The 20,314-nt window shown below is 51.1% G+C and overlaps 1 protein-coding gene across 1 annotated transcript in view; it reads right to left on the bottom strand.

Moving 5' to 3' along the window:
- Positions 1-20,314, bottom strand: part of SYN3 (synapsin III) — a 453,497-nt gene that overhangs the window by 1,676 nt on the left and 431,507 nt on the right. The window contains exons 9-13 of the mRNA XM_044780998.2: positions 19,354-19,428; positions 14,905-15,007; positions 10,292-10,426; positions 9,325-9,412; positions 2,792-3,083 (exon numbers count right to left, since the gene is read on the bottom strand). Of these exons, the coding sequence (XP_044636933.1) occupies positions 2,792-3,083; positions 9,325-9,412; positions 10,292-10,426; positions 14,905-15,007; positions 19,354-19,428 (693 nt within the window). The remainder of the gene's footprint in view (positions 1-2,791; positions 3,084-9,324; positions 9,413-10,291; positions 10,427-14,904; positions 15,008-19,353; positions 19,429-20,314) is intronic.

Raw genomic sequence — 20,314 nt, 5'->3', positions numbered from 1 at the left:
AGAGCCCGCTCTGCCATCTGACCCCTCTGGCCGTGGGCAAGCAGCGTACTGCTCAGGCATCCTCTACCTCGTGGGTAAAAGGGAGGGTGGGTGTAGCCCACCACAGGCCCTTCCAGCTGTCACTCGGGGCTTCAAGTCCCCCCTCTTCCCCAAAGCCTTTGCCGCGGATTCCAGCCTGCCCTGGGATTCCCACGGCGCCTGCTGTTAGGGGTGCAGCGTGCCAGCCTGCAGCAGCTACTCGCTGAGCACGCCCTTTGCGCCAGTCTAGGGCCAGGGGCCAGGCTGCAGAGTTGAACGTGACTCAGGCCCTGCCCTCAAGAGGCTCACCGTCAGGGGTGGTGGTGATACAGCTGTGTCACGAGTTTAAGAGATCCGTGCACAGTCTTGTCATCCCATTAACAAATCGAAATCCTCTTCAAAACAGGGACTATCTTTTTCTACTCCTCGCTTGTTCTGCGCGGGTCCTTATCCAGCACTAGGCGAGGAGCGAGTGTTTGATAAACACCTGCTGACTTGACTTGAACCAAATAATACGTGAGAGCAGTAAACCAGGAGGTTTAAGTGTTTCTAGCCAGATTACCATAATGTCAGTGTCCAAACCTGGCTTAAGTCCCACAGCCCTTGCCTGTCCTGGCATTACCTGGGCTGCATCTTCTCACATGGTGAGAGGCTGTCACAGATATGCCTGTATAATGCCAGCAGTGTTCTAAGCACTGACTGTGCATAAACTAATTTTAATCCTTATAATAACCTTGTAGGGTAAGTACTATTGTACCCATTTTGCAAGTGAGGAAGTATAAGCACAGAGAGGGTGAGTAATTTTTCTGAGGTCACGCAGCTTTTAAGTGGCAGAACTGGAATTTGAACCCAGGTAGTCTGACTCCAGAGTCTGTGCTGTCAATCACTATGCCATTTTTCCTGGAGGGCTACTGGTGAATATCTATCAATAAAAATGCATTTATCCTTTGATCCAACAATAACATTTTGCAGGTATTTTCTCTACAGCTGATCCTGCACACATAAGAAATAGCGTGTGCTCAAGGTTATTCATTTCAACTTCTTTGTAAGAGCAAACTAAATTTCTATTTATGGTAGATTAATTAGATAAATTATAGTACAACTATACAGTGGAATACTATACAGCTGTGAAAAGGAGAATAATGAACTCAGTGGAAGAGCTCCAGGATTTATTGTTAAATGTAAAAATCAAGGAGCAGAATGGTGTGGATAGCGAATACCACCATTTGTGTTAAAAAGTGGGGGGAAAGAATCAGAACATATATTTTTGTATTTGCATAAGCAAACACTGGAGGAACAAATACACAAGGAAGTAACAAAAGCGGCCCCCTCTGGGGAGCAGGACGCAGGAAAGCATTGGATGGGAATGAGGTGGGAGTAAGGCTTTTCAGTGCATACTTCTGATATCATTGATATCTTTTAGCACTTTGAACCATGTGAATGTATTACCTATTTGAAACAATATGCTTAGCATGACCTGTGGACTGGACGTCGTGTGTTCAATTCTAGCTCTTCTACTTACTAACCGTGGAAACTTGGCAAGTTATTAATCTCTTTCTCTGATTACTCATCTGTAAAATGGGGATAATAATAGTTATTAACTCCTAAGCTTGTGAGAATTAAAAAAAAGAAAACCGACTAGGTAAAGTGCTTGGCACATAGTAGGAAGACAACAGAAGCCAGTGGTGAAACTATGATTATCAATATTCATGTTTGGAGTTGAAGGAAGGGAGAAACTTTCCAAAGAAAACACATTTGGGATCTTTCTGACCTCAAACCAAGTGACGGGGTCGGGAGGAAAGCAGATGTGCATGTGTATCGTCTTGGTTTGTTTACAGAAATGATGACGACCGTTCCTCCCGGCGCTGTGGTCTGGCCGTTTGCAAGGTGACGTTGCAGGTCCTCCCATCAGAAGTCCACTTCCCCACCTCTGGGATCCGGGCTTGGCCATGTAACTTGCTTTGACCAAAAGCATGTGACGGAATGAAATGACATTGTGAGGCTTCTAAGGCCTCGAGAGGCCTTGAAGCTTCTCCTTTACCCTTTTGGGATGGAATTCTACCATGTGAGGAAGCTGGGCCCAGCCTGCTGGAGGACGAGGCCCACAGAGCCAGCCAACACCAACAACCAGATGTGTGTGTGAGGCCCTCTCGGACCATCCAGCCCCAGCTAAGCTGTCAGAAGACCGCAGTCGTACGAATGATCCCAGGAGAGGAGGCTTGCTAGACTTAGTAAATGAAAATACAGGACATTCAGTTAAACCTGAATTTCAGATGAAAAACAAATACGTGTTTAGTATAAGTATATCCCATGCAGTATTGGAGGATGTGCTCAGACTCAAAATTATTCATTGCTTATCTGAAATTCAAATCTAACTGGGCATCCTGTATTTTATCTAGCAACTCTGCAGAAAGAGACCAGCAGAAGAACCTCCCAGCTGAGCCAAACTCAGAACAGATTGCTGGGCCAAAAAATTGTGAACAAAGGAAATGGTGGTTTTCTTAAGCCACTAAATTTCAGGGTAGTTTGTTATGCAGCAAGAAATTACAGAGGCAGGTGCATATGGAGGATCATGGTGGGGCCTAGTCTATACTCTCACCCTGCTGAGCCCTGCCTGCCCCCCAGTTTCCATCCATTAGGCCCGCTGCTCCCTATTAAAGTCTGGGTGAAGCCTCAGTGGGTCTTTGTCTCTGGGTCCCTGACCCTGAGTCAGCCCAGCTCTGCCCACACCCCAGCTCCACCCTAGACCTTTCCCAATTCCCAAAGCACTTACTTGAGATGGGGGTGGGGTGGTACTGGCTTCTTGGATTCTTCACCTTGTTGGGAGGTGCTGCGGCCTTGAATGGGGGGCCGGGGCTGTGAGGCGAGGGTGGCGCCCGGCTTGGAGGCCTGGTTTGGAGAGCTGCCACTGGATGCCCGGGACAGCTGTGGAGAGCCTGGCGATCTCTGCTGCTGTGGAGATCCGGACGGGGGGCTCAGGGGCTGCTGGCCTTGTGGGGAGAGCCTCTGCTGGGAGGGGCTTCCAGACCTTGCGGGCTGAGGAGACGGAGCTTGGCGAGGGCCCCCTACAGGGCAAAAAAATTATTACACCCACATTTTTCTAGGATAAAGATGGCTGTGTGCCAACATTGCTTCGAGGATGTTCATCACAGTGTTTTTTATAACGGTGCAAAACTGAGAACAGTATAAATGCCTGACCATATGGGAACTGATTAGGGACATTAAGATACATCCATGTAACAAAAGACCCTGTGGTCATCATGTATGATGTGGCTGAATAGTGCTAAATGACATGGGATATTGTTGACAATATATGATAAATATATACTGCTAAACAACAAAAAAAAAGCAGCTTATAAAACAGCACCTATGGTTTTATTCCATCTTGGTGTGGGGACCTGGAATTGGCCACCCCAGGATATGTCTCTTTGGCATCAGGATTATTTGAGGCTGATTTCTTTTGATAAGCTGGGACAGGGAAGGAGGCTCTGAGGAATGGAACTTGCCCTTTGTTAGGACACATTTACATTTGTAAGGTAAATCTCTATCTGTAAAGGTGCCTCCCTCTCTGTACCAGGAAGAAGAAAGGCGATGACCTTCTCTCTAGAAACTCTTAATCAATACCAAAGGCAAGGACTTAAATCTGCATTTTATTGTGCTTGTCTGGTAACCTCCTGTAACTGACTTCCCTCCCCCTCCCAACGTTGGCATCTCCTTAAAGATTAAGCATCTTTCTTTAGGCTGGGAACTGATTGCGGTGGGGTGCTCATCTGTGACCACCCCCCCGCCCCAGCCCGAGGCAACACACCTGCCACCCCGCCACTGGGACAGCAGACCTATCTGTCGTTTCCATCCAGTTCTGTGCTGACAGAGTGGCCTTGTGACTATTGTGGGAGGGACATTTCAATCACATGTGAAACACCCTGTTTAGGGGTATATAACCACCACGTGCACCCCACTTCTTCGGTGCCCTTTCTTCCTTCGGGAAGAGAGGCCCCGGGCCATGGTTCCTCATAAAGCTTTGTTTAATTTTCTCTTGCTATTCTGTCTCATGTGAATTTAATTCATTCTCCGGCCAGACGAACCCACATTTGGGAAGAGGAAATGTCTTCCTCCCCTACATTGGCATATATGTATAAAGCTATGTGGGGGCTGGCCCCGTGGCCGAGTGGTTAAGTTCGCACGCTCCGCTGCGGCAACCCAGGGTTTGGATCCTGGGCACCGACATGGCACCGCTCGTCGGGCCACGTTGAGGCAGGCACCCCACATCCCACAACTGGAAGGACCTGCAACTAAGATATACAACTATGTATGGGGGGCGTTGGGGAGATAAAGCAGAAAAAAAAACAAAAAAAAAGATTGGCAACAGTTGCTAGCTCAGGTGCCAATCTTTAAAAAAAAAAAAAAGCTATGTAAAAAAGCAAGGGTGGAAGGTTACACAGTAAAATCAGTGGGTCTCCAACTTTAATGTGCATGGGAATCACCGGGATCTTGTCAAAATAAAGATTCTGATACAATAGGTCCGGGTGGTGTTATGGACTGGATTGTGTCCAACCCCCGGCCCCTCCTGAATTCATAACTTCAAGTCGTAACCCTAAGTGTGACTGTATTTGGAGACAGGCCTTTAAGGGAGGTAATTACCATTAAATGAGGTCATGAGGATGGGGCCCTGATCCCATAGGACTGGTATCCTTGTAAGAACAGAGAGACACCGGGGTGTGCATACAAACAGAGAAATGTTCACATGAAGACGTACTGAGCAGGCGCTGTCTGCAAGCATGAGGAGAAGTTTCAACCCTGCCAGCACCTTGATCTTGGATTTCCAGCTGCTAAACTGTGAGAAAATAGATGTCTGTTCTTGAAACCACTCATTCTGCAGTATTCTGTTACAGCAGCCCAAGCCGACTGATACCGGCAGGGTCTGTGATCCTGTACGTCTAAAAATCTCCGAGGTGATGCTTCTGCTGACCATGCTTCAAGTAATGAGGCACTGAGCAGTGATTACAAAAGTTGGGGGCCGGGGCAGTGGCATAGCACTTTGGCAGCCTGGGGTGTGCAGGTTTGGAGCCCAGGTTGGACCTATACACTGTTCATCAAGCCATGCTGTGGCAGTGTCCCACATACAAAATAGAGGAAGATTAGAACAGGTGTTAGCTCAGCGACAATATCCTTCAAGCAAAAAGAGGAAGACTGGCAACAGATGCTAGCTCAGGGCCAATCTTCCTCACACACACACAAAAAACAAAAGTGGTGGGATTCTGAAGGATTTTTATTCTCTTTCTTTTGCTCACTGATGCTTTTCACACTGAAGATACATTACTTTGGAAACAATGAGAAGAATTATCCCTTACTTTTGGATAGCTCTCCAAACTTTTCTAAGAACTTTCAAAAGCAATATATCATTTGATTTAGAGAGAGGCTGGTCAGAAAGATACCATTCTTCTCATCACATAGAAGTGAGAACTGAGCCTCATTAAGGTTTCATACCAGAAGGAGCAGCCACTTACAGCTGGCAGAGGATCTTGGCTTCTCCCCGTCATTGCACAGAGCGTATCACCTTTTACCGACAAGAACAGGGGCAGCGTAAGCTTGGGGACGGCTAGCCACCCAGAAGTGACTTTGAGTGGAATTCCAAAGCCCTGAGCAAATTAGCAGCACTCTCCGCACCGTCTAATCTGGGGTGTCAGGATTGCGAGGGTGAACTGCATCTTGCCAGAGCAGACTGGCTGCCTGCTGGTCTCTTCTCCCCAGGACACGCCTGCTCCAGGGAGAGGGAGATGCACCGTGGTTATTCTCGCCATGCTTTGTAGACATCACTTTAGATGGTTAGGAGACTGAGAGTTACAAGGGGCCAGAGCCCATCTCTGTAGGCCTTTCATAATGTGGCCTCTACATCTGAGCTCCACAAGTCTCTACTGAGCACCGGTTTTGTCCCCGGCCTGTGGCTGTGCATCCTCGGAACAGCTCTGTGAGTTAGGCATTATCATCACCCCCATTTTTACAAAGAAACTGAGTCCCAGATATACTGCGACTTGCTCAAAGTGTCACTTCTAACTAGGAGAAGAGTCAGAATTCAAACCTAGCTCTCTTTGACTCGAAAGCCCTGTTTTGTTTTCTCTTTTTTCCTTTCTTTTACTCTACCACACAGGACAAAATCTTTGTGCAAATTAAGAAATTAAGAAAATTAAAAATCTCCAGGTGGAGGCAGCTCTGAGCCAGGCGCAAGGGGAGAAGGACTAGATTTCAGCCGATCTTCCCCTTCAGATGTCACCTCGCCGGGCACATTTGCGGAGGGCACGACCTGCATGTCTGGTGGCCCCCCACCATCCTCCAGCAGGAGCCCCAGGTCCTGACTCAAGCCTTGCCATTCACTTGCTCTGTGACGTGGGTAAGTCACTTCTCCTTTCTGAGCTTCTGGGCCCTTGTTTGTAAAGTGAGGTCGTTGGAATAGCCATCAACATCCCTCCCAATCTGGACAATTTTGTGAGCCTGGCAACACTTCCTACGATGGAATGAATTGCGCCACCAGTTTGGCGTGTGGCTTTGATTCTTTACCTTTTCATGACTATCTGTCCCAGGAGACTGGAGGACCACTGATCTCAAACTCAAACACCGAGAGGGCCAGGCAGGTACATAAATAAATAAAACAACTGAGTGTCAGAAAAACTATGGGGCGTTAAAATTTTTTCCCAACCTGAGATAAAAACATAGTTCAGAGAACTCTTTCTCGAAAGAAGTGTAAGCGTAAAGAAAATAGCAATTTTCTTAGTGACACTAGGGAGGGGTAGGGCCTGAGGCAAATGGTGGAGGCCTTGCCCAGCGCAGAGGAGCAGCTGCTAGTAAATGTCAGCGGACAGTTGCTATGTAGGAACACAGGCCCATTGTTTCTAGAGCTTCTGCTCTATCAAGAGAAGCTGGAAATCTAGATGTTTATGTAAAATCTCTTGATTTTTAAATGTTTGCTTACTTTTTTGTTTTTTAAACCCACTGCAGGTCAAAGAAAATATCTATTTTCTACTTTTATCTTAAGTACCCCCTACCCCCAGAGCCGACAATCTTGAAAAATCTGGATACTCGTTCACTCATTAACTATTCGTTGGGTCCCTATTATACACCTCGGATCCATCAAGAGACACTCTAGTTATTTCTTTCAGCTTCCTGTCAAAGCAAACAATTTAGTATTTTTTATTTGGACACATACAAAAAACATTAACATATATAGAACGTACTTGCCTAAGCGTAGGATGGGTGCTCAAAAACGATGAGGCTCATTAAAAGAAAACTTCACTTTACTGAGTTGAAAATGAACAGTGAGTTCAGAAACCAGTTAATAATGTGATCTTGTTATTTTGAGAACTCAATGAAAGCATTGTTTTTTAATTAGCCTTGTTATTTTAAATCTGCATGTTAATTCAATGAGCATTTTCTTTAATTATCTTAATTAGTTTTAAATGGATTGTTTTTCAACTCACTAAAAGTGTGTTTGGCCTCATGTCTCTTAAAATAATATCTCTTTATCAAGTATGTCCCTACTCTGGGCTGGAGAGGAAACCAGAACACAGTAGCTCTCTGTTTTAAAAGGGCTCTGTTCAAATGTGTTTTAAAAAGTCAGTCCTGAGGCAGAGGCACAGCCAAGAGTCTGGCAGGGGGAGGAATAAGCCATTTTTGCACATTTATAACTCTAGAATTATCTAGAGTTAGGCACGAGGGCAGTGGGGCTGAATTAATTATAAGGTTTGTTAATGATAATAATCATTAAGAATAGCTAGGAAGACACAAGTTAATAGTAAGTTTTTAATTGTAAAAGTTATATAGTTTTTTCTTCTTTTTTTGTGTGGAAGATTGTCCCTGAGCCAACATCTGTGCCAATCTTCCTCTGTTTTGTATGTGGGTTGCCACCACAGCTTGGCTTGACGAGCGGTATGTAGGTCCGAGCCTGGGATCTGAACCTGTGAACCCAGGCCACCAAACTGAGTGTGCTGGACTTAACCACTACGCCACTGGGCTGGCCTTGTACAAATAGTTATTAATAGTAAATATCAGTAGTAAGAGCTAACACATAGTAAGCTTTAGCTCTGTGCTGGACCCCTTACTAACTGCTTCACGTGCAATATCTCATAGACAGCTCCCCAGAACTAAAGAGGGCAGCTGTTATTTCCTCTTTTATCATTGGGGAAACTGAGGCTCAGAGAAGTGTTGTCAGTTGCATAAGACTGTGAAGGTACTGAGACATGGAAGAGAATTCAAACACACGTTTATCTGCCTGAAGAATCCCAATGTTCATTTGTCCACAATGGAATAAGTTATGCGATTTCCCTTTCCTTGAATGCTTTCTGCTTTCCCAAGAAGAGAAGCTGAGACAAAAAAAAAAAAAAAAAAAAAAAAAGATGAATGGGGCATTTTATCTAAGACCTGTGGAAGAGAAGCCATTTAGTGCCCAAGGCCGATTTTCCCATGAAGCAACGAATCCGTTACTTTAATAAAAGCTGGGAGGACCACCACATGATAGTGATGCTTTCTTTCTGATGGGTTTTAGAGCAGATCCTTAAAAGATTTCCGGGAAACTGCCTGGCCTGGCTTCTTGATGCAAAGCTGCTCTGTAGCTCCGCGCAAAAAAGGTGCAGGCAGACTTTCTTCCCAGGCTGGCAGGCAAGAGCACCAAGCAGCTGACATTCCGCAAGAAAGTTCGTTATTGCTGCGCGTTCTTTTCCTCTTGTCATCAATAGTTTATCCATTTTCTAACAAACGGTGGCATTTACATAGCAATGCTGGAGTACCCTTTGAGGAACAATTTCAGTCTAAGAGGTTAGATAGAAAGGTCCTTGCTTCCTTCCTCCCGCCCTCCCTCTGTCTTTCCTTCTCACTCTAGCTGCTTGGCTCATAAGTCTATCATCAGGCACCACTACTGGCTAAGAAACAGACACTTTCTAGAAGATCTGAGAGGCCAGACTTGTCCACCTACCACTTTCTTGTGCTTCCTTGGACATCCGCCACTGCAAAAAGGAAACACTGAGTTTTCACGGTAGAGGGGTTGGGAGGCTGAAAACGGGAAAATCGATGGGGGAAGTCCCTAGCACAGTGCCTGCCACATATTAGGTACTTTCTGTCTTCCCTTCCTCCTCTCCTGACTTTTAGAGACCTCACAGTCTCATTCACTCTGCATATGGAGCGAGTGCACATATTATGCGGATAAAGTATTAAGATGGCTTTTTCCAGAGTGCCTTCTGGAAATCCCACATGGATCCCTCAGTGCATTGCAACATCTTCCCTGGATGGTTTCTCTCGGTGGCTTGTCATGGGTCCTACCTTGGGTGGGTGGGCGTGCCTGGGGCTGTCCAAGCGGAGGCCCCAGCTGGGCTGGCCCGGGGGATTTTGCTGGTTTAGTCTGTGGACCCTAGAGCAGGCGAGGAGAAAAGAAGCCTGTTGTCATCACCACAGCCATTTACTTCCTGGGCGGCAGGGCAGGATTAATAAACATCTTTTCATTATTGAGGTGAAACTTACATAAAGTGCACAATTCTTAAGTGTACAGCACAATGAATTCTTACATGTGTAAACTTCCATGCGACCACCACTCGGATCAGGACAGAACATTTCCAGTGGAGAAGGCAGCCCTGTGTCCCCTCCCAGACAGCAACCCCCTCAAGTATAACCATTATTCTGACGTCTATTATCTTGGATTTGTTTTTGTGGAGAAAAAGGGGAGCAGGTTTTGACAGTTGCTTTTCCAGAAAGCTGGAGAGCTGGCAAATTCTTTGGAGAATGGTCTGGTAATCCATGAAGAGGATGGTGGGGTGGGGGGAGCTTTGCGGGAGCTTGTTGAGGTTGGGGGATGGGGAAACGGAAGACACAATAGTCTCTATTAACTGGTGCCCTGGGAGCTCACGAGGGGCATGTGTGTACACGGGGGCATGCATGCATGCACACAATCACACACACACACTGCTCCCTGCTCAGGCCCAGGATGGAGGGCACAGAAGGGACAAATGGCTTCTCAAGTTCATAGTCTCTGCCCACAGATGCCCAAAGCCCAGTTGAGAACAGGTTTTTCTCCCCAGGGTGGTGGAGGGAGGAAGGGCCCCTCAGCCCCCCAGCTCCCCCGTCAGGAGAAGGTGGAGGCTCTCCCTGGTGCCCAGCCTCCGTCCACAGCCCATTCCCTTCTCCCCACAGTGGTCCCCTCCTGGGGTATCTCCTTTGGGTCTGGGGCTCCCCATTCCCAGACAGCCCAGCATGTCTCATGGCTACAAAGTCTCCTTGCTCCCCAGGACCTCACCCAAGGCCTCAGTGGCGAGGGCACTGTGCCGCCTGGCATCAGGAATTGGCTCATTTTGGAGACAACGAGGTCGGCCATCAGCTGTTTGTCCTCTTCCACGTGCTCGCCAATCAGGGGCATCGAGCTGTCCATCACCTGCGGAAGAGAAAGGAGGCCTGAGGGACCCCTAGCTCGGTGTAGCCGGGCAGCTGGGCAGGGCGTCCCAGGAGCACGGGCTCAGAGCTCTGGACAGAAGTGACCACTAGATGGCGATGTTCTCCACGCAAACACCAGCCCGGCGCCTGCAGCTGGGTGAGCCCGGCGGCGGCCTCCAGTTCCCGTCAGCTCAGTCTAATCCACTCCCTGGATTCGGTTCACTTCAACCCACATTCGCGGCACTACAGAAACGCCACCGAGGGCCAGGGAGCTTTTGCTGACCTTTTCTGCTCTTTTCTTTGGGGAGCCAGTCTCCGGCCCCTCCTTTCCCGCTTTGGCCCCTCGCCCAGGGTCAGGGCCAGCCTCCTGAACTTTGGCCCAAGGTCAAGGCTTTCCGCAAAGCCGGAAGCAGTGAAGGTGGGGGTTCGATTATGACAACAACAAAAATGACAGGGGCTGGAGTTGACCCCGGGTTCAGAGAAGATGGAAGAGGAGAGGCCTGTTCTCCCGGGCTCGCCTGGAGAACTCCTTCCCCAGCAAGCAGGCTGCTTCTCAACGCAGGCAAAGCCTGAGGGGTTCATTTACCCATCCTGCTCTTTTTGCAGCTGGGAAACTGAGGCCCAGAGATGGGAGAGGACTTGTCTAAAGTCACATGGGCCAATGATCTGGGTGGTTCTCCAGTCACTGGCGGCTGCAGAAGGTCTTGGCAGCCCCTCTCTCCTCCTCCGCTGTGGGACTCCAGTCCTGTTCACCCCCCAGCCCACCAAACGCAGTCTGTTTCCCCTTTACCCAAGCTGGGGACTCACCACGTCCTCTCTCCCGTCCAGGTCCTTATGCACGCTCTTCCCTCCGCTCCCTCTTTACCTGGCTAACTCTCATCCATCAGGAGACACCCAGCGAGCCTTCCTCTGGGAAGCCCTCTCTGACTGAGCAAGCTCTGAGGAGCCGCCTCTCGTCTGTACTCCTGCTGTCCTCACTTTGGTCATCCCACTGGAGAGCTTACCCCACAGTGCTGTCATCTCCTGTTTACTCGTGTCTCCCCAACCACACTGTGGGCCCCTGAGGTCAGGGATGGGCCCTGAGGCCTGTTAAACAGGTAAGCCCTCAATGACTCCCTGTTGAATGGAGGACTAGAAAGTCCTGTCACAAGTCCTGCTCATAACGATCAGGATCCTAATAAGTACTGTATTTTATTGAGCACTTACTATGAGCCAGACCCTGTTCTAAGCACTGGGTGTGGATGATCCACACACATCTCGGAATAACTCTTGGTGGAGGCGACTATCATTATTTTCATCATAAGGATGAGGAAACTGAGGGTCAAAGCAGCAGCAAGGTCAGGGACACATCGCTAGGAAGCGCTGAAACAGCTCCCTGCGGTAAGAACCGGAAACAGGAAAGCCGGGTTCCAGGCCTGGGTTCTTCTACGGGCTTGCTGTGTGATCTTGGGCACGTACTTTTCCTCCGTGGGCCCACTGTTTTCCTCAACATAAGCTGAGGGGTTTGGGCAGCCGGGAAGCCCTTCCGGCTGGGACTTTTAGGGAGCCACTGTGGTTGGGAAGCTGGAAAGGAAACTCAAGGATGTGAATGCTGATTCTTGCACGGTCCTGAAAACTGTCCTCGAATTGAGCTCCTCATGGGCTGGGCCTGGGTCCTTGGCATCCTGGATCCTAGTGCCCGGCACACGGACAGTCTCTCGGTGAACGTGGGCCGAGCTGAGTTATAGCTGTGGGGTGTGTCTAAATGTGCACAGGTCTGTCCTTCCCCCTGACCCTGCCCACCCCTCTCTGTTCTGGTTTCTGTTTCCGACGTTCCCTGCAGTGGAAAACAGCCGCCACGAGGAACCTGAGGTCAGAGCATTTTGGAATCCCCATGGTGGACACAGCCTAAGGAAGAGGACACTCTGGTCTCCCCAGGGAAACATTTTTCCAGTGAGCAATGTCACTCTCTGGACAGGTCATGGAGGTCAAGTTCAAGGGTCTTTCCCCTGAGTATTTCGCTGTGAGGATCTTCACAAAACATGTCACACAAATTTTGTGTTCTCACCACAGAGCCGGCTGAAGAAACCAGTATTTTTGCATCTCTTCTGCCTTTTTTTCCCAGCTGGGGAAAATACCTTTTCTCTTCCCGGTAGCAAGCTCCCCATCTCCCTCCATCCCACTCCAAACCCCAAAACAAGGGAATCAATGCTGTCATGTTTTTGAGAAAAAAAAAAAATCTGAAAAGCCATCTTTTTTTTTTTTTCCTGGAACATTTATGAGAAGTCGTTTTCTCGTTTTTTGAAGTCCAAACCCACTAATTTTGCCTTTTGTTTTTATGTGAAAGGGCTTTCATCCCTGGCCCTCCGAGCGTCTGGAGGCAGGCAGTCTGGGCCCACGGGTTCAGAGTTTTGCTTCCTAAGAGGCGGAGCCCTTGGGGGAGGAGATAACGCCAATGCCAGGAGAAGGGGCGGAGCCATGGGCCAGGGCTGAGGAGGCCAGGGTCCTGCATCTGCTGCTCCAGGGTCACCTCTCTGGATGGAAGCTCCGGGAGGCAGGGTCCCTGCCACCGTGCTCACTGCTGTGTCCCTGCTCCCTGGCTTGGGGCCTGTGCCCGGGGTGGGGATTCGATAGTGAAGGAACAAATGAACGCTTGTGTGTGTGCCAAAGCTGAGTTCATGTTGGTGGTCCCGTGAGGGGGTCCAGAGGCAGGAGGCAGGAGGGTCTGGAGAGAGGCAGTGCCCCGGGCAGGAGGCCGGGGCCCACCCTCCATCTGAAGCTCCCAGGGCCTCCTCAAGAAGGTGCAGACTGGTCCCCCAAGGGGCAGCCTGGCTCTGGCTCGGAGGCAAGTGTGCAGGCCAGATGCCGGCCCCTTCGATGTCTCCTCTGAGATGAGGCCCCTGTAGGAATTTCGGGTACAGTGGAGGCCAGAGGGACAGCGGTGCCTGGATTCGGGGGGAGCTGTTTCCAGCGCAGGACTGAAGCCGCAAATACAGATGTACTCCTCGTGGGAGCTCCCCGCCTTTGCCGGGAGGGGGAGGGACCGTGTGCGCCCTGGGCGCCCTCTCCTGCCCCTCCAGGGGTGGCCACGCTCCGGGCACAGGTGTTAATGCCGTCCTGGCAGGGCTTCAGGACAGCAGCAGGGCTCCCACCCGACGAGTCGGCTGCTGCCGCCATGCTGTGGGGCCTGGGGAGGGGCGCGGGCATGCGGGCCTGGAGGATGCACTGGCTCCTGTGGTTACCCCAGCCATGTGCTTCCCATTAGCAGCCCACACCCGGGGGGGTGCAGAGCGCTCCCTCACTGGTCTTGGCCTTGTGTCAGTGCTGCCCCTCTGCTGTGGCTTGAGGAGAAGGCCATGGGAGGGGAGGGCCGGGAGGGCTGTGAGTGCCGAGACTGAAGCTGGGGGAGAAGGAAGAACTCTGCGGGAAACCGTGGAGAGCCCTGAGCTGGGGGGCGGGCAGGGAACTGAGGAGGGGAGCGGAGAATTGTGGGACCTGGAGACACAGAGGAGTCATGGAGGAGACGGGCATTGTGGGATAGAGGGAGGCATGGAGAGGAAGTTAGGGGAGAGGCGGCTCGTGGGACCAGGAGACACAGAGGGTTCATGGAGGAGAGACGGGGATTGTGGGATTGGGAGAAACACAAAGGGGGATTTATGGGGAGTAGAGGAGGACTGTTGGATCAGGAGAGAAACGGGAGGAGTCACGGAGGAGAGAGGGGGATTGTGGGACTGGGAGAAGCATGGAGAGGAAGTTGGGGGTGGGGCTGGTGTAGGACCACAGAGACGTGTCGGTGGCAGTCCTGGAGGATGGCAGGGGGTGGTAGGGCTGCAGGAGGGTTGGGGGAGAGGATCTAGGACCCACAGCCCCTGTCGAGCTTCTCTCTCACAACCATCCTTCCCTCCATCCACACCCCTGCAGGGCTGTCCCCTTTCCTAACCCTCAGTGCCCTGCCATTACTTGTTTGTCATCCTTCCCTGTCGGCCTGCACACCCCACGTCTGTCTTGTTCATGGCTGAGTCTCCAGAGCCACGCCCGTGCCTAGCCCACTGTGGCCCCAGAGTACGTGTTTGTTGAATGAACAGACGATGGACTCTCAGCATGGTGACCAGGGAAGTGTGCCCTCTTTATACACTTGGACAGGGAGAAGATTTAAGAGGCCCAGTGGGACAGAGTCTTGCCCACTCCCGGCCTGATGCTCCTCCCCTACCCTTAGGCCCACAGATTGGGGAAAGTTGTCCAACCTCATGCCCGGGCCTCTCGAGGCGCCTGGGTTCTGGAGCTCAGAACCCCTGGGCACGAAGGCTTTAGATACAGCTGGCCGGGGATGGGGAGGTAGTGGGGGCAGCAGATGAGAAGTCTCTAGGGGGAACTGCACACTGAGGCCTGTGCTGCGTGCGCCCCGTCACAAGCCAGACCACAGAGATCACACTCGGGGGCCTTCCCTCTGGCAGGCCTCCCAGGAGCTGCGGCAGTCCAGCCTCCTGCTGCATCCCTCACCTCGATGATGTAATCTCTGCCATCCTTGCTGTGGACGGCCTTGACGGCGCAGATGTCCAGGCCGCCAAACATTTCTGAGCAGCTGTCTACCCACAGCCTGTACCTGCAAGGATGGACAGACAGACCATGAGCGTTAAGGGAGAGGGAGCAGGGAAGAGGGGGCAGAGGGAGAGAGAGGCAGAGAGAGACACACGGAGACACAGAGGCACCCGTCAGAGATGGAGCAAGAAGGTAAGAGATAATGAGAGATAGAGATGCAGCAAAAGAGAGAGAGACACAGAGAGAGACAGGGAGGCAGAGGGAGAGACAGGGACACATAGAGGGAGGAGCAGAGGGAGAGGGAGGAAGGCAGAGAGAGAGACAGAATGGGTAAAAAGGGAGGCAGAGACAGAGAGAGGAGAGAAAGGGAACCAGGAAGCCAGGATGAGGGGGAGAAGGAATGACAGTTGGAGAGGTCTGAGACATGGCCCCCACCCCCACCACCCAGAACCTTCCACAGTAGTAGGGGGCTTGCCTTGACCCCCTTGGGAGCCATCCCGGACACCCAGCCACCCCTGCAGTCCTTTTCCCTTGAGAAAGCTGCTCAAGGCTTCCAGAAATACCTCCCAGGCCGCCCTCCCAGCCCCAGTGCCCGGGTCAGAGGAGGGACAAAGGGCGCATTCTCCTCTGGGCCTGGGGGCGGGCAGCAGGGCTGCCTGGCGGGCTGCAGGGCTGGGGGCCTGGCCCTCTGGAACTTTGTTCCCTTTCCAGCCACTTGATGGCTGCAAGGCCAGTTTGCTTTGCAGGGGAAAGATCTCAACGCTGGACTTTGACCCTGCAACAAGGGGATGGTTGTATCCGGAGAGTTCTTCCGGGCTTGCACTTGGCTTCCCTTCTGGTGGCTGGATTTGGGAGTCACAGGGGACTTTGTGTCGACGTTCTGGCTTCCATCCCCACTCTCCAGGGTCACACGGGGCATGCCTGCTCTGAGATCTATTTGTGTCTCTGAGCCATCAGGCCTGGAATGAGGAGAGATCATGGCTGAAGTGCTCTTAGAATCAGCTCTCTCATCTTATCTGCCAGTGCCTACTGAAGTCCAGAGAGGGAGAGTGGCTTGGCCGTCACACAGCAAGGCAGTAATAGAGCCAGGATTACTGGGATCTCCCGACTCAGTCCAGTTCTTTCTTTCCACTGTAGCAAGGAGCACAGGAGATCACGGAAGTAAAAGGAAGGATGAAAACTCACGCCTTTTGAAGTCCTATTATGCACCAAGCATTCTGTGGGGGGTGGACTCCTCATTCTCTCTAAGCCCCACAACAATCTATCAGGAAGGTTTAACCCATTTTACTGATAGGAGGCTGAGGCTCAGAGGTTACTAAGTGCCTGTGCCTGCTTCCATACCCAGATCCTGTCTGACCCCACAGTCCACGCAGGCCACTCTTCCTCTCAGCTGGAGCGCATCCCAGCCTGTTCTCCCTCAGCGTGGGAGACCGGGGCCCCAGATTCTTGTGTTAATTTCCTCAGTAATTTGGTGTGACCTCTCTCGCTTGCACCTCTCTTCCTTTTCTGTAAAATGGGGAGGCCTGATTCCGGTTGTGCATCAGAATCACCAGGAGAATTAAGCAAATACACAAACAGCTAGATACGGGGGGCTCCGCTCCACGTGAGAATAATCTGTGACTTTTTAAAGCTTCCCATGTGATTCTGACATGCAGCCACGTTGGGGACGACCTTTGGTCCTTGGAGCTCTGAGAGCCCCCTGGGATCTCTGATCAGAGTCCCCGTATTTGTCACCAATGGCTGAGTGGCGGGGCACTTCCAGCTTAGGGAGACCTGTGCCCTGAGACACCCTCACAAATCAGGTTACTTCTCAAGGGAAGATGGGAGTCTGGACTAGGCCCAGAGGCAACTGGTTTCTAGGGGCTGTTTGCGAATGATGAACTTCCAGGTGAGTTACTGGCTGCACCCCATGGGGCAAAGGCCCCCTCATCCCCCACCAGGGCCAAGGAAGGGACTTCAGGGTGGAGCTGTGTGGGAGGGATGGAGAACATGGGGTGGGTGCTCCCCTCCAGCCAGGTGGAACCAGCACCGAGCAAGCAACATCATTGGTTTTCCCAGGAGGCAGGCTACTTGGCGAGCAGGTGAGCCAGGTGGAAGGAGGGCCAGAATCACGGGATTTATGGGCCCCAGGGAATTTTCCCCTGTGGGGGTGGAACTGGGGAGCTGGGCCCCAGACCTTAGGGTGCTGCCCATGACTGTGCAGGAGGGAAAGTGAGTGCCAGGCCTGAGCAGACCACTCCCATGGGACGCCCCTGCAGGGAGGGCCGCTGTGGCCTGGGACAGAGCAGAGCCAGGGAGGTGCGGCCTACTGGAGACATCCACGAACAGGTCATGAGGCAGCGGAGAACACCGGGCTCACATTCTGGAAAGGCCATGGAGAAAAGGGCCACGGCTATCCCATGAATGCCCACTGGAGGAAGGATGTGACTGCCCCAGACCAAGCGTCTCAGTTGTGCCAGGTAAGGAGCACAAGCCCTTCGAGAGGAGTTAGCACAGGTGGGTTCCCAGGGTGAAGGGAACAGCTCCCACCTGGTGTTGCCAGGAAGGGAAGGAAGCCATGTTTCCTGGCCCCTCCCTGCCATGGGCCAGTACTGGGTCAGGTACCGAGCCTCCCTCTCTCATTCAGCCCTCCGACTTGAGTATTATTACCTCCAATTCACAGTTGAAGAAGTTCAGAAAGATTAGTTAACTTACCCTAAGTAACACAGCTTGGAAGCGGCAGGACCACTCCCTTTCATTCATGCTGCTTCCTCAACTCAGAGCCCCTGAACTGGAAGTTCCATAAGGGCAGGGACTATGGTAGTCTCGTTTGCCACCATTTCCCCATCTGCCTCAATTACTGGCTCCCAGCTGGTGCTCGACAAATAACCAGCAAAGAAATAAAGGAATGCCTGCCAGCTCCTCTTCATTCTTTACGACGTGATTCTGGCACCACCTCCTTCAGGAAGCCTTCTCTGACCTCACGCCTCCCTAGCCTGTGTTGGGTGCCCCTTCTCTGCACTCCCAAGGCCAGCACCCAAAGCTCACTTTGACCCTAACATCACACTCCACACTCTTGGTCTCTTCTGTTAGCTGGGGAGCCGGGAGCGGACCTGTTGCTTTAGCCGGCACAGCGTTCATTTTCCCTCCTACTAAAGTCTTCTTGGTATTCCTTGGCCTTAAATCCCTTCCTAAGTCTCATTCAGTCATCATTGCCAGAGCAGGGTGGTCCTGCTCACATCTCTGGGGCGGAGACAGGACATAGGCCTATCCAATCACAGCCTTCCAGCTCCCTGGGCCATAGTGATTGGTTCAGGCATGATCATGTGACCTAAGCAAGGCCAATCAGTGAATAAGGCTCAATTCAGGCTTTGATTGAAATGGTTGGGCAAGCAGTTTTCTTTCTGCTGGACTCGGCGCTGTCAGGGTGTAACCCTGGAACCACTGTGGGCCACCAGATGAGCCAGCTACCTGGAATGAAGCCACCATAGAAGACAGCTGAAGTGAAGTGGGTAGAATGAGTTCTCCAGCCTTATCTGGAGCTGAGCTTCTGGAGTTGTCATTGCCACAAGCCAACAAATCCCGCTCTGGGCTCAAACCAATCTGCTCTGTGTTCTGACACTTGCCACTGATAGAGAGTTCTTAAAGGGGAGGATTACATCCTTTCATCTTGGCCTCTTCAGGGCTCAGCACGACGTGGCATGCAGTAGGCACTCAATAAGTGGTCACTGAACAGGCCTTTCTGACGCCGAAGTCCACACTCTGTCCCAACCGTCGCACACTTGCATGCAGAGGTCACTGAGCATGCAGGAAAGAATGCGTGTGTGCTGCTGGCCCTGAGGGCTGGTGACTGGCCCTTCTGCAGGTGGGGATGGCTCACAGCAACGTTAAAGGGCGGAAGACCGGAGGGAGTTTCAGCCAGAGCACCCCCGTGACATTCATGATTCATAAAATCCACCTCTCCCTCCTCATGCTGGGATGGAAGCAAGTCTGAGAGAAGAGTGGACGTTCCAGTAGCCCTGGTGGTGCCCTCACGAGCATGCTTCCATGCAGCTGTGAGAGCAGGGAGGGACTGGGGGGACGCCGTGCTCTCCCTGCAGCAGCTGGGCAGGGTCGGAAAGACCCCTGGGCTTGGAGTCTACACATCAGGTTTCTACTCTCAGCTCTGTCTTTGATCAGCTCTGTGACCCTCCACAAGTAACTTTTCCTCTCTGAACTTTCTTCTCCCATCTGTAAAATGGGGTTAGTATTACACCTGCTCTCCAGGTAGTTATGGGCAGTAATGGGGACCATGCTTAGGAAAGTGCTCTGTTGGTGTTGAGATACTGGCCAGAGGGTGAGGTAGCATTCTTTACAGGCTCCTTGTTGTATCCCTCACCCATCTCCCACTGTGGCTGGCATCTCTCTCTATACACCTCCTTTCTCTCTTACCTCTCTGTCATGGCCACCTGCTCCAGCATGGCAGAACCTGTGTTGGCCTTCCAGTTTCCAGAGATGGAGGTTCTCCTGTACCAGAACAAATAATAGAGTGAGGGCATTAGGGATGCTTGGCACTGATTTGCTTTCCTTCTTTGCTTTGGCTGTTAGGAGGCTCTGATTCAAATATCTGGCTCACATTATGTCATGTATTCTTAGCCACACAGCTTTATTTTTCTGTTTTTATTTCCCTGTATGTTGATTGCCTTATTTCTTGGATCTTATGTATCTTTTTCTGAGCCACCTTTGAAATCTAAAAGTTAAGTTAAAAAATGCCTACACCATCCGATGAAATCCTTTAAACCTTGGCCTCCTGTTTCTGAGAAGGAGAACTAAGGCAGTATAGCCCCTGGTGATTCTGGAATTTTTTGAGAGCCCTAAAATGTAGGAAAATGATCCATGGAGAGAAGTGATTACTTTTCTACGGTAAGGAGCAGGAAGACCTTCTGCCCTCGTCACCCTCTCTGTTCTCTTGCCTTCTCTGCTTCAGCGACAATTGACCTTTCTTCCAATGCCCATGGCTCTTTCCTATGTCAAGGCCTCCACACACCTCCCTCCCTTTGCCTGATCCAGCCTTTGTCTCCATCTTTGCCTCCCTAAGTCCTGCTCATCCTTCAAGTTTCATCTGAAATGTACCTTTCTGAGAGTCCACATTTCCCCAACAAGAGTAGCGCCCCTTACACTATACCCTCTAGTAATGTTTAGTAATGCTCGTCTCACTTGCATTGACTGCTTTGGTGTCCTGTCCTTCCTGAGGGCAGGGAACATCATGTTTGACTCAGCCCCTGTACCCCTACTCTCTAGCGAGAGCTGGCATGTGGTAACTACCTACTAGGAAAGGGACTGTGTATACTGGGGAAGAAATCCAGACAAACTATCTCTAAGGGCATATCTGGATTCAGCAAAGACTGAAAGA

Source organism: Equus asinus, chromosome 4 (genome assembly GCF_041296235.1).
Source record: "Equus asinus isolate D_3611 breed Donkey chromosome 4, EquAss-T2T_v2, whole genome shotgun sequence".
In the NCBI taxonomy this organism is placed as follows: Eukaryota; Metazoa; Chordata; class Mammalia; order Perissodactyla; family Equidae; genus Equus; species Equus asinus.
The sequence above is the reverse complement of the archived record's forward strand: the minus strand, read 5'-3'. Positions and strand labels throughout refer to the sequence as shown.